General features: G+C 43.1%; 1 protein-coding gene across 2 annotated transcripts in view; it reads left to right on the top strand.

Moving 5' to 3' along the window:
* Positions 1 to 208: 208 nt before the first annotated feature.
* ADCY2 (adenylate cyclase 2) overlaps positions 209 to 13,516 on the top strand; it is a 205,883-nt gene continuing 192,575 nt past the window's right edge. For both annotated transcript variants that reach the window (XM_048312183.1, XM_048312174.1), the window contains exon 1: positions 209 to 530. In XM_048312183.1, coding sequence (XP_048168140.1) covers positions 303 to 530 — 228 coding nt within the window. In that variant the 5' untranslated portion in view covers positions 209 to 302. The remainder of the gene's footprint in view (positions 531 to 13,516) is intronic.

Here is a 13,516-nt window from a genome sequence, read left to right as displayed (position 1 = left end):
CTCACTCTGGGCGGGCGCCCGCTGCCCTCCCCGGCGAGGAGGAGCGCTCCTGCCGCCTCCGCCTCCGGGGGAGCCGGGCAAGGCATGTGCGTGCGGGGTGGCGCCTTCCGGAGGCGCACCAAGCCCCGGGCGGGCTGCGCGGCGGCCGCGGCATCCCGGCGCACCATGCCCATGCCGCCGCCGCCGCCGCGGCTCCTCCTCTCCGCCTCCCGCGCGGGAGCGCGCCCCACTCCACTCCCCGGCTGCCTCCTGCAGCAGCGGCGGCGGCGGCGGCGCTGAGGGAGTTGCGCGGGCTCTGCCCGATGTGGCAAGAAGCAATGATGATGAGGAGGAGACGCCGCTACCTGCTGGAGCGGGCAGACCAGGCGGGCGGCGGCTGCGGGGCTAGCGGCGAACAGTCCCGATCCCGGGACTGGCTCTACGAGTCCTACTACTGCATGAGCCAGCAGCACCCGCTTATCGTCTTCTTGCTCCTCATCGTGATGGGCGCCTGCCTAGCTCTGCTCGCCGTCTTCTTCGCCTCCGGGCTGGTAAGAGACGCCCTCCCGGTCCGGGACCCGCGCCATCCCCGGGTTCCTGGGCATCCCCGCTGCCGCCGCCCGGCATCCCCTCTCCCGCCGCCCCGCTGGCATCGCCGCACCCGGCACCCTCAGCCGAGCCGGACGGGGCGGGACGGGACGGGACGGGGCGGTCGAGAGCCGGTGCTGCAGCTCCTGCGGCGGAAAGTTGGTGGCGGGAGGCGCCGAGGTGGCGGCGGGGGCCGGAGAACCCCCGCCCGAACTTTGCTGCCCGATATTTAGAGGCGACGCTGGAGCAGCGGCCGCGCGGCTGATGGAGCGAAAACTGAGTCAACAAGCGCATCGAGTTTAATTCACTTAATTCCTTGGCTCCGCTCTCTTCCAACTGGCGGCTTGGCCGTGGTGGCCTTTGTAGTGGCAGGGTTTGGATCGCCGCACAAAAATGCCGTCGGTACCTGTATCTGAAATAATATTTTTAGTGCGAGTAAGCAGGGGCCGTTCCCCTCCTTGTGCTATCTCCCTCCCTCCCCCATGATACCATTCTAGCGTTTGACCCATTTTCTCCAGAAAGCTTTTGGGACAGCACAGCCTTCGTTTTTAAGGAAGGTGAAGTTTGGTCGGTCGGATGTCTTTTCTGCGTGCTCAGTGTGGGCTTTCCAGCCTTCGGGAAGAAAAATGTGTCACAGCAGCAAATGACAGTCGGTATCAGTTTATCTCCCCAGAAATGGGTGGCGTTTTGCCCTTGCAAAGGAAAAGCTGCAGAGGGCAGTAAAATTCTTGCTCCTTTAGAGAGTTTTCCTGCTGTTAATGATTAGAGGCAGGCTATTGGCATTACGGTATACTTCTGAAGTAAAGAATGGGTATTTGAGGGGTCTCAGACTCCTTTTCTTCCCCCCCTCTTTTTGTAAAAAATAAATCCGTTAATGGTCGTCTGGAAAGCTTGGTGTTTATTGAATAGAGCTAGTTATCTCCAAAGGCAAGGATGAGTCGGTCCGTATAATCTAATGGATTCTCCTAGGGGCACTGCAGCTAGTATTTGCTTATACAGAGAATCCTGCTTTCTTGCTTAACCAAACTTTTGTCTTAAAACCTGCAGAAACTGCCTGCAGGATTAGCTAAACTTCGAGTCAATTGGTGGTTTATTTCCTTTTGGTGTTTGAGCTTTTTGTATTGTGTTTTGAGCTTTTTGTTCAACAATTCGTACTAAATAGAAAACAGTTGTAAAAGAGCTAATGTGAGGCCAGTAATGGTGATGCTTCATAATTCAGTTGTTTAATGTCGAAAGGTTTAAATTTTGGAGCTCTGCGTGCAAAATACGGGTTTGACAACTTATTCTAGTATGTTAATGTGGGTGCATGTGCATCAGGGCTGAAGGGACTGTTGGAAGGTGGAGTTGGAAGTCTGTCAGGCAGAGATAAAAGTGTGGAGATGTACACTATACCTGCCCACAGTTAAGGTGGCAGAATTTGGGCTTGACAGTGTTTAGCACTAAATTTTGTACTTTTCAGTCGTGGTGTGATATACAGCTTGTTTACAAGATGCATGTGGTTATTTTGGTAATTTCATTTCTTGAGGTAAATCATTCACAGTAACGAAGGTGGCATAAAACTGGACCCAGAAAGGAAGGACTGCTGAAAGTTACGGAAACAAAACTGTGAGCTGGCTGAATCTTGCCAGGCATTACTTCTTCGGAAAGAGTCAATTTAATAGTTCAGTCTGCATTTGGAATTCCAGACATACCGGAAGAGGAAAAAAATGCTTTTAAAACCTTTTTCCTGAGCCTTTATCTTTCTGTAGCTAACAACTGGATGGGTGAGTGGAGAAAGAGGTGGGGTTCATCGAAGTTTCCAGTCGACAGATAAAAGTAACTTCAGGCAGAGAGAAAGCTTGCCTGTATGGACTTCCAGCCGCAGGATGCTGGACAAAATCCTTTGGCGCCCTGCCCAGAATTTCACCTAAAAGCGCTTTATTATAGTCTAGTTTCTGCTTGTGTTTGTGTTTAAAATATTCCTGAAGGTTTAGATCTGTTTCTCCCGCATCTGAATAAAGGATATACATTTTATAGAGCTGTGGAATTTTAGTCATTTTTTTGTGCCTCATGATATAAAAGGGACATGTGGTTAGGAGTATCTGAGCCACAAAAGCTGGTATTAATATCCTTATCTTTCTTTTTTTACAACTTGTACGTGTGTGATTGTTTTGACAGAAGACTTAATTTTGTAGAGACCAATGGAAGTGAAGTGAGATAGTTCTGTGCAGATCTGTGCTATGCATCTGAAGTTAAAGGAAATATTTCTTAACAGTTGTTTCCTTTAGATTTTGTACAAAGCATTTAAGATTTCACTGAAAATTACGTAAGCCTGTTGTGGAGACAGAACTCCAAAATGACTCGCTATAACACTCAATTTGTATTTCTTGCTTGTGCTTCATAGAACAGCTTAGAACATGGAACGTGGGATTGGACATTGTTAGGATGGATATTCATGAAGTGTGAAGTGTTTTTATGTTCTAGACTGTCTTAAAAAAACTTGGAAACCAATGGAAGTGAGAGGAGGCTTTCCTTCTATTTTAATGTTTGATTTGGTTGTTAAAATATATCACTGTGTTGTCTGAGTTGCCTTTTTTTGGTGGTTTTTTTGTGTGGCGAAGTATTCTTAAGTGTTCCCAAACACCGCCAGGCACACAGGGATGTATTCTACTTCCTCAGCTCTTTCAACCTGTCAGAATACAAGCTATAGCCTTTCTGATTTCAGGTGAAAAATTTATGAAAGCTGTTGCAAAATTACAGTAAACAAGATTACTTACAAAGTGTGCCTGGAAATCTGATTACTTCTCTTTCAGACAATGTACTGCTATTATTACTGAGAGAGGTTTCTTGGGAGATTTTGCTTTTGTTTCAGAAAACTATTGTGATTTTGACCTTTGGAATTAAGCACTCTGTCTCCTCAAACACTAGATACAAAACTCCTAGAGTCAGCTTGAAAGATGACCATTCACAGCTTGTAGTTTTAAATAATGTAGTGATAGTATCAACCTTTGAATTTCCTGTGTCAGAGTATCCTCTGTATTTCTCTATGTGGCATGAACTGCAAACTGGCAAAATGAGATCAGTCATCCATGTTTAGCTGCTGCTTTAATCAATAGAGAGTAAATGATTTTCCCAAACCTGCGAAAGCCTTTCAGGACTTAAAAATGCCAGAGGTCAGCTTCATTTTCTCTCTGACTATTGTATTGTTCTTTCAGTGTAATATGTAGGAAAAACTCATTATTCGCCTCTCTCTCCCTTTTTAGTACTAAAAGCTTATGGCCATTTTTAGTGGTATCTAGAACAGTTTTGTCTCTGGCCAGAGCATATCTCTTACAACTACAATTTGCAGGAGATTTAAAAAAAAAAAAAGCCATTTTTAAGTTCCTAGTGTAAAGTATGAGTGTACCCAAATTATCTGAAATTGTGATTAATTTCTTACATAATGAAACAAAGCCTGACTGAAGACAGGAGTGATGCCCAAATTGTACAATTTGTTGGAAGGCCATAACTTTCCTTTATCTGTGCGTTTTTCCACACAATGAAGAGTGCCTAGTCCATGGATATAGGCTTCAATAAGAACCTTCACTTCAGGGACAGCAAAATCTTTTATCTCTTGTGTTGTAAGTGAGAGAAGAGCTAAACCTCTTGGGGTCGTCTCTCTGTTCCTTTTCCAAAAACTTATGGTTCACCAGTCTGCTACGAGATACAGATGTGTTTTCTTTTAGGCTGGCCTGTTCCCCTTGCTCAAGTCCTGTAAGTCTGCTGTGTGGTGTTAACATTAGTTGCAGCCCTTATCTCCCTCCCGAAGTCTTGCTGCCACGTGTGACCTTGTAAAGCTCTTAAGATGTGGTTGCTGGTGTGTTGGCTCTGGTGTGCCAGTGTGTGCTTCTTGAGGATGTCCTTGGCCAAGTGGAGCATGTGTTGAGCAAAAAGTGCTTCTGCAATGTGGCATTGAGTTGCCTTCCCTCTTGCAAAGCACAGTGAGATTGTGCTGGGTCAGCCACCTAAGGACTGTCTGTGGAGCAGAGGTATTAGTTGCCCCCACAACCACTTCTTTGAAGTTCCTGAAAAGCTCAGGATTGTGCTGGTAGGCTCAGTTAAGATTCCTGAACCTTTATACGGATTTATAAATTCAAGCAACTAAAGGGGGGCTGCACATGTATTTCACTGACGTATCCAAATCTGTAGCAAAAAGGGGAGTAGTCAATGGTTCTTAAAGACAGAACACAGTTAACTGGGTGGGTGTACCTGCACCACGGCAGATGTACGTTCTGCAGGAATTGATTTTTGGCATCAGACTGACTGAACTTACTGTCAGCTGATCTTGCATAGAAGAAGAAGTAGCTGTCTCCTTCTGAAGGAGTATGTGAAAACTTTTTAGCTGCCAACCTGGTTGGCAGAGAACTGATACTGTGCAAGGAGAGGAAGGTCAGGAGGGTCCTGTAAGCCTCTTGGGGCTTGAACTGAGGTGTGCCATTTCTTTGGGTCCTTGGTCAGAAGGACAGCAAATCCTCCTTCCCTCTATTTGGTGTTATTCCTGAAATAAATTCTTGTTATTTCTGGTAAAAGCTGGACATCAGCCAAGCCCTTCCAGATTTCCACGATCAGAATCTCATACTGAAATGACAGGGGAAAAGTGTTCCAAGTCCATGTGGAAAAAGTAGCTTTAGCAGACATGTTTCATCATTTTCTAAAAGCATCTGATACGTACCTCTGGTAATGTTGTCATCTCATCAGTTTGGGTCTGAAAAATTCCTCCATCCACACCAAAAGGTCACCACACTGATGATGTAATTTTATATCTCTATTCTTGAGGTGGTCTGTTATAACCTAATTGCATAGAATAATACACCCATACTATAAGATCATTTGTACTCTCAATTTTAGGAAATCTTTCGAGATCAACCCTGTGTAATTTACAGCTTTTTTTAGTTTAAGAGCACCAACTGTTTTCCCAAAGTCCAAGAATACCCAAGGTCTGAAAATGTTCCTTGGAATCCTTGCAGACTGAAAGTAAGCCAAAGCATCTGCTATGGTGTTTTCAAACTCCAGTATATTCATTCCCCCAAGAAGAAAGCTAAATCACAGCAAAGGTAATGAAGTAGGAAAATCCTCGCTAATTGAAGGACAAGCAGAGGTTTCTTTGCATGCTTGATGCTATGGTTGTTGTGCCCAGGAGGTATCCTACCTCTGCTTAAACTCATTCTGACAGACTGTTGCTACTACCAACATGAGAAGGAATTCAAAGTAAACATCAGTGTATTTACAGTGCCTTTCCACAATTCCAGTTATAATTGACTGTACAGTTCTGCTTTCAAGTCCCCTATTAAAATGTTCCATGAGGAGATCCTATGTTCCTAATTATTTTTTTCTTGTCTCTAGACACCATATAACAATATATTCTTCTAGCTGTAGTTGCTGGTTATTTGATACAGTCTTAGGATATTGCTGTCCTTGCCAGATGTTCCTTCTGATGTTCTCTGAGAGTGACTTTTGTAAGGCAGTATTACCTCTTTAGTCAGGCAGTAAAGGTTGCTGTATCTTCCTGTCTGAAGCAGGAATTGCCTGGCTTTCTGTCTGGTTTCATTCCTCAGTATGCATCAGTCTGGGCTGCTGCTTCTTTCATTCACTAATGACAGTCCCAGTACATCTGTGGTTACTTTTATTGCTGCTAAGAGCTTGTCTCATTTGCCTGTGTCTAACACGCTTGGAAACAGCCATCAAGTTAATGAGGTGCTGGTGGCAACCTCACTTTGCATGCCTCTGTTTCATCTTTCGTATTGAATAACCTAAATTCTGAATAAGAATTGCATAAAACTATGGGTATGGCAATGTTGAAAAAATGCTTAGCCTTTAACTGTAATTGTAATCTTAATAAATTTAAGTTTTATGAATACCTTGGCAATAGAAAACTTACTTAATGTCACAAATTGTGACTCAAAATGGTGGATCCACAACTGCTAATCATTACTGCAGCTGGCAGAAATGATAAATAACATACTGACTAGAGCTGTTCTTTACTGTTGTGCGATGGGAAGAAGACAGATGATGGATTGGGCTCCAGTTGTCTGCTGTCTTTATCAGCCTCAAGCCGGGTATGTGGATTCACAAATCCTATACAGGCAACTTCATAGTGGATGTGCCATGGACCTGTGAATACCAGTCTGCTTAATCTTCCTTAAATTTTTAAAAATTGGTTTCAAGTTCCTTGTTTTGGACAGATATATCCAGCCCATTTGTGGGGATCTTAAAACTCCTATAAAATGGTAAATGTTTCTTTGAGTCTTCAAGAGCTCTGCTAGATTAAGGGTGTTAACCAGAGATCACAGTCTCTACGTTGACACTGTGATTAAGAAAACTTATTATAACAGTAGTGGTCACTGAAGCCTTCCAGACTGCTCCGTGCACGATTCCAAACTGATGGACACTTCACACAGATAGATGTGTTCTGCAAATCTCTTGAGCAGCTGGCTGTGCAGGCATCATGGGAACAAAGTTCATTTGAACACTGGTAGTGTTTGATCTGTGCCTACATCCCTAGTGATAGCTGAGCTGTGATCCCAATTATATGCTGCCATAGTAGCTTCTTCATACTTCAAAAAGAATTGAATCAGCTCAAGCCAAATTAATCTGTGATGATGAGAAGATGCCAACAGATTAAACTTCTGTTTTGGGGGATCTGCATCCAAAAACAAGTGAATTGGCACAGTTCCACCCTTTTTTCCCGACTTTTTTTTTTTTCTTTGAGCGTCAAACCTGATGAAAAAAACCTAAACCCCAAAACAGCTCCATGCATTTTCTTCTGCATATCTTTTGTTTTCATATCTCGAATAAGCAGCCTTCAGACACTGAACCTTATTCAGGTGATGCTGAAAATTGAAGGGACTATTACACCATCTGTACAGAGGAGTGTGAGGCTGTGTCTACAATTACTCTCCCAGCTGTCTGTTTCTCCAGCCTGTATAGAAACATTTTCTTTATCTTGTCTCTAATCAGAACTCTTGTTCTTAGTGGTGCATACATGGTATAGAAGCCCCTTGCTGCTTCTGGTGTGACCCTGTTCCAGGCTTGTGTCTAGGAGAGACAGAGGAAATGACCACAAATCATGACCTGTTAGTCTGAGCATCCACTTCTTCCACCATCCATGCTTCTAGTTTTGAAGTTTTACTTACCTGGAAGATGTACTCCAAAGTGCAGGGGCAGTGGCTTCTGGTTGCATACACCAGGGAGCAGCTGGGATGAGAGGTGCTCTGGCCCATCTTTGTTTCCCAAATAGCTTTTCAGAGCTGCTCACTAAGGTTTGCAAAAGTAGTAAGACCTTACTTTTTTTCCACCTACCTCCTCACAGCTGAGCTGTGTAGTGTGGGACCTTTTAAAGACCCTAAATGCTATGGCCTGCACAGTGTGTCTGCCCACTGACTGGATAAATGGGATTGTTGTCCTTCCATTCCAGGTTAAATGTCCATATCCCTGTCTCCAATTTGCTAGGACTTTGGTCAGTCTGGCAGGAAAATCCTAGGAAGACTAGATTCCCCCCAGCTCCTTTTCCAGCAAGATTGATTTCAGGCTGAGGACTTGGACATGTTCTTTCCTCTGAGAGATGTGTTAGGAAAACAGATGGTCTTTGAACTTGGCTCAGCACCTGCTTGCAAGTGCTCCTGTTCCTATAGAATTGTTTAGGTTGGAAAGGACCCTTAAGGTCATCAAATCCAATCATTAATCCAGCACTGCCAAGTCCACCATTAAGCCATGTCCCTAAGTGCCGTATCTACGTGTGTCTTAAACACTGACAGGAATGGTGACTTCAACACTTCCCTGGGTAGCCTGCTCACCCTTTTGGTGAAGAGATTTTTCCTGATATTCAATCTGAGCCTCCCCTGATACAATTTGAGGCCATTTTCTCTTGTCCTATAGTTTGTTGTTTGGTGAAAGAGACCAAGACCCACCTTGCTATGCCTTCGAGGTAATTGTAGAAAGTGTTAAGGTCCCTACTGAACCACTTTTTTTCTCCAGGCTAGACACTCCTAGTTCTCCCAGCTTCTCCTCATAAATCACTTCTGTTGCTTCATGAGCCTTGGCAGGTGGGTATTACCGCAGGCCTGGTTCCTATGGTATATCACTGTGTCCCACAGCCATAGGGAGGAGGAGGAGGAGGAGAAGATCCAGCAGGCAGAAATTGTGCAGCAAGATTGATTTATTTAATTATTTTACAAACTCTTTTATAGACTTTTTTCTTCATAGTTTAATTGGACAAAGGATCAGCCACCCCTTGGGGTGATTGGCTAAAATCCTAAAACATCCATTGTCAAAATATTTTTCTACTATACCATAAACAAGACTTTTCAAGGTTGCAGGTGGCTTGGTTCTTTACATAACTCTGCTACCTCTTCTGCGAGAGAGAAAAGTCTCTCACGGACTTAGAAAATAGCAAGAAAATCCTTGCTAGCAGCATTTTTGTATCTACAGGTGGGTGAATTCTCTTTCCTTGATGCAGGTACTGTGGTGGTCCTTTGTTGCAGCACAGTGGTCTGAGAACAGTCTAGTCTGGTCAAGACCTAGGAGGTGGTAGGGTAGGTTGTCCAGACCAGTAGCTTGTCCGGTAAACCCCACAGGGCATCCCCACCCTCTGAGTTCATGCCAGAAAATGGCCATAGACTTTTGTTGGGGCTTGTTTTCTGCACCAGTGAGCTCTGGTAATTTTTAAACCTGACTGATAGGTGGTGGGATTTTATAAAGTTGCTTCAAGTGATGTGACATCTGTTTAACAATAAAACAATTTACCAGACTGTTTCTGTTTCCTTTAATTTTTAATATTTTCTTACTTGTACTTTAATGAAATGTGGTAACAGTACTTATGAAAAAGCCGTCAACTAAGAGAAAATAGAAATGCCTGTATTTGCAGAATCTGTTTTGCTCTATTTCCTATGAATATGTCTGAAGTTTTACTCCTGAGATGTTACTTGGCAGTTATAATTTAAGTGTAAGTTAACATGTTTGTTATCTTTATTTTAAATTTTATCATAATAGAAATAATAGCCACTGCAGAATGTGTTCTTGATCTTGAAATCAAAAATCTACTAAGGTATCTCTTTGACTTGAAGTCAGTTGAGCTGAGAGACTTATGAGAGTGTCAAAAGTATCCTGAGGGGAGTAAATTTTAAGAGCATTGTTGTGATAGTAATAATGGTGTTTAGTATGTAATTGCACAACCTTAGGAAATACTTGAAAAGTAATTACAAAATGACAGTAGTGCCTTTCAATATTAAAACTATTTTTCATGCTACCCTATTATGCCGATAAATCTGATAGATACTCTTGCAAAATGTATTTTTAAAAGACCCATTAGAGAGAGAAGCCTAAGTGTACCTTTTTCTTCATTAAACAAACCTTTAAAATGAGCAGTTTCCTTATGTGCTGAAGCTCATGTGCTCCCTGGCTCAAATTTTGTGATCCTTACTTTTAAGTGAGTTGCATCTTGACATTTTTTCTTGATTACAGCCAGATTCTCCAGTTATTATGTCAGGAGGAAAATGGTGAGGGAAAGCCACCTTTTAGCTTCAATTTAAAAGCGACAGCCAAAATATGTAACTGTCAGTATTAAATAGCTCAAACAGTCACATGAGTACTTCTGGCTTCTACAAATCTGAATGAGTATTTCAGACATCGATGAATCTATATGTGTACAAGAAAGGCCATAATTTCACTTTTAATACATGCTACAGTGTAGTTAATCTGAAAAAGATGTCTTTGAGTCTTGTGAAGAAGTATTGTATTATCCTTAATGTTTAGCTGATGGAGCTTTTTCAACAATGACTTGTTTTGAATATAGTCAACTACAAAATAATACGTTCTTCCTAAGTGTTTTACTCAGTTTATCTTCCATGTATTGTGACCTGTATAAACAGTATTTGCATTTACTGGAGAGTTTCTTTAAAAGTATTTTTATAATAGGAGGAAGGATTTTGAGAATATCTGAAAAACAAGCTAAACTAAGTTACTTAGCCACCCTTTTTTGAGAGGAAGTCAGAACCAATGCATGTAGATTAAAGTATGCAAGAAAGATATTTTGATTGCTGTATTTACATTAAAAATTAATAAATGATGTGAGTAGGTTTTAATTACCTCTGGAGCATGAAATAATTACAAAAGTACAGATTTTTGCTCACTTTTCTGCTTGTTGTATCCCCCCTCTTGTGAAGGGGACTGTAGCGGGTTGGGTTTGTAACTGGGTGGAAACACCAATTTGGTGTAGTGGTTTGGTCCAGATACTCATTACTGTTTATCTTCTGTGAGATAAGAATTAGGAAAAATGCAAAGCAGGCACCAAACTTGAAAGAATATAAAGAAGTTTATTAACAGACCTAAAAGAAGAAAAAAAATCATACCACACCTTCAGAACTCTTCTCCTCCCCCCACCTTCCTCCCTTCTCCCACTGACAATGTAAAAAGACAACCCTTGAGATGTTCAGTCTGTTTATCACTTCCATAATAACCTTGTTCAGTCCATTTAGGAAGAGGAGTCTCTCTTGCTCATGCTATGAAAACATTATCACAACGAGACAGCCGCCCACTTCCAAATAACTTTGTTCAGTCCATTTAGGAAGAGGAGTCTGTCTACTCGCATGTGAGTCCCTTCCCCCAACTTGCAGCTTTTCTCACAACTGCTTTTGAGGGTCCACTCTTGAAGTTTTTTGGGGTACAATTTTAAGGTTGAGCCGTTCAGAAACAAAAGTTCTCTTCACCCATGTCTCTGGGAGCATTTCATCTCTAAGAAATCTTTGGGAGCATCTCTAGGAACTGAGGTTTTCTCCTTTCCCATTTGGAGCAAAAGTCCTCATCACTTCCATCACTCCCTGTTCAACTTCTCATGAAATTACAGCTGCTTCAGCATCTGCCTATCTCAGCCCAGGTGCTTTTGCTTACGAGTTGAACACTCCACCCCGATATCTCCATGAAATTACAACGGGATACTCTGATATATCATAGCTTTACAAGAGAATTTCAGCTTTAAGCATCTCCTCTTTCTCTTCCCTCTGGTTTTCAGCTCTTCACAGCACTAAAAGGGTTAATCTCACCCTTGCAGCTGGAATGTGGCTTATTGAAGTGGAGAGGGGGGAGAGTCGAGCTGCTCCAGCTGCCCACAGCAGGGCTGTTGGGGGGGGGGGGTTCCATGGATGGAACAGGGCCCATCGGCTCCAGGCTGGCCGTGGCCCAGCCCAGCCTGGCCCGAGCAGGGCCTGCGCTTGGCCCGCTGGCCCCTACACGGGGCCCACAGCCACCTGTCCCAGCGCTGGGAACGAGAGAGAGAAACTCTGCCTCAGGGTTTCTATTCTTAAGTGTGGATCACAGAGGCGGTCACAACTTTAAGTGGCTTAAAGAATTGTCCATATTCAAACTGGCCAGCTGATAGGTTCTATCAGGTCCCAGAGGAAGCTGTAAGCACGCCTTGGCAAGGACATCACTTCTGGGACTATGCTTGCTAACCTATGACAGGGACACTTCAGGGAGCAGAATGTAAGTAACTGTTCTTGGTCTCTGGGACATGGTTTTCCTTTTGTGGCTGCCAGCTACTGCCACTGGGTAGGACAATTTTAGAAGTGCACCAGCTGAGTGTCGTAGCCACTGGTAACTGGGTTTGACCATCCTGTTTTTCATAGGCTGTTATGTGTTTTAAAGTAAAACTTTTGATAATTGGCAGCCTAAGAGAAGATTGAGATGCTGCTGGATGACCGTAAGGCACGACAGTCCCGTTCATATTCCCTGACCCTGTTTGTGGGCCTTCTGAACCCCAGCTTATTAAATACATAGTTGTATGCACTGACAGATTTTATATGACATGTGGTTAGCAAGAGGAGAGGACACAAATCTGTGGAAAATAAACCAAGAGAGAGAAAACTGCTGATACGGCAAATGAGGCTGTATAAAAACACTGCTTACTGTTCAGGTTGGGTACATGGTATTTGCACAGGGCATATTTTTGAATATAAAGTATAGAGGCACACACATCCTGGTTCTACTAATTATGTTTTTGGCAGGGATAGGTGTCTGTCCTGTATTCCATGGCAGTAGGGAATGGTCATGGGCTCATGGGGCTCTGGCTACACCTTTGCATGCGGATAGATCCAGTGGAGGTTGTTCCTGTTGGCCTGAGATGGACACTACCTTTAAACATCAGAAGAGCTGAATTAAAGGGCAGTCTCTGCACTCCATGCAGGGAAGAGAAACCTTAAAACCAAGTGTTACTCCTTTAGAATCTAGCCACTGTATTGCAGCTTTGACCATTCTTGAAAACTATCATTTGGAAGTGGTGATTGAACCAGAATTACGGTGTTCGTCATGCATTGAGGTGGCATTGTGATGTTCTCACCTCTTTATTCTATTTTCCTATGTTCTGCATTTTGGGTTGTTTTTTGACTGCTGGTGAGGACCTAAGTAATGTTGCAATGGGTCTGGCTATGATAAACACCAAATCTCTCTAAGTATTAGTAGCCAACCAAGAACCTGTTGTCTTGTGCATAAAATTAGGATTGCTTTGTCTGAGGTGTATCTCTGCACACACATCTCTGCTGAAATTCATCTGCCATTTTCTAGTTCCATAGTGACTTTTATGAGATCCTTTTGTGTTTCTTCATAGTTGACCCTTATCTTTGCCAGATTTCTATTCAGCCCTTTTCCCAAAGTGTTTATGGATATTTTGAACACATACCCTAGGATTCCTGAGGCCTTTGGTACCTTTGTTTCTAACAATTTTTCCTAGGGTAGATGTGAGGCCTGCTGGTACTTCCCTTAGTCTTTGAGAAGGATCCCAGGAGAGACTGGCATTACATCACATGTCTGTCTTTGGATACTCTGGAACTTTTGGGTGCAGGTTACATGCTACTGCTGTTTTAGCTTTCTCTTCTTTGAGTCTTATTGGCCGTTTCTGGTGAATCCTGACTGCTTGTGGTGATATTTTTTTTTACATTTCAAA

The sequence above is a fragment of the Corvus hawaiiensis genome, chromosome 1 (assembly GCF_020740725.1).
Source record: "Corvus hawaiiensis isolate bCorHaw1 chromosome 1, bCorHaw1.pri.cur, whole genome shotgun sequence".
NCBI classification, from domain to species: Eukaryota; Metazoa; Chordata; class Aves; order Passeriformes; family Corvidae; genus Corvus; species Corvus hawaiiensis.
Note: the sequence above shows the minus strand (reverse complement) of the source record. Positions and strands in the feature narration are given on the sequence as shown.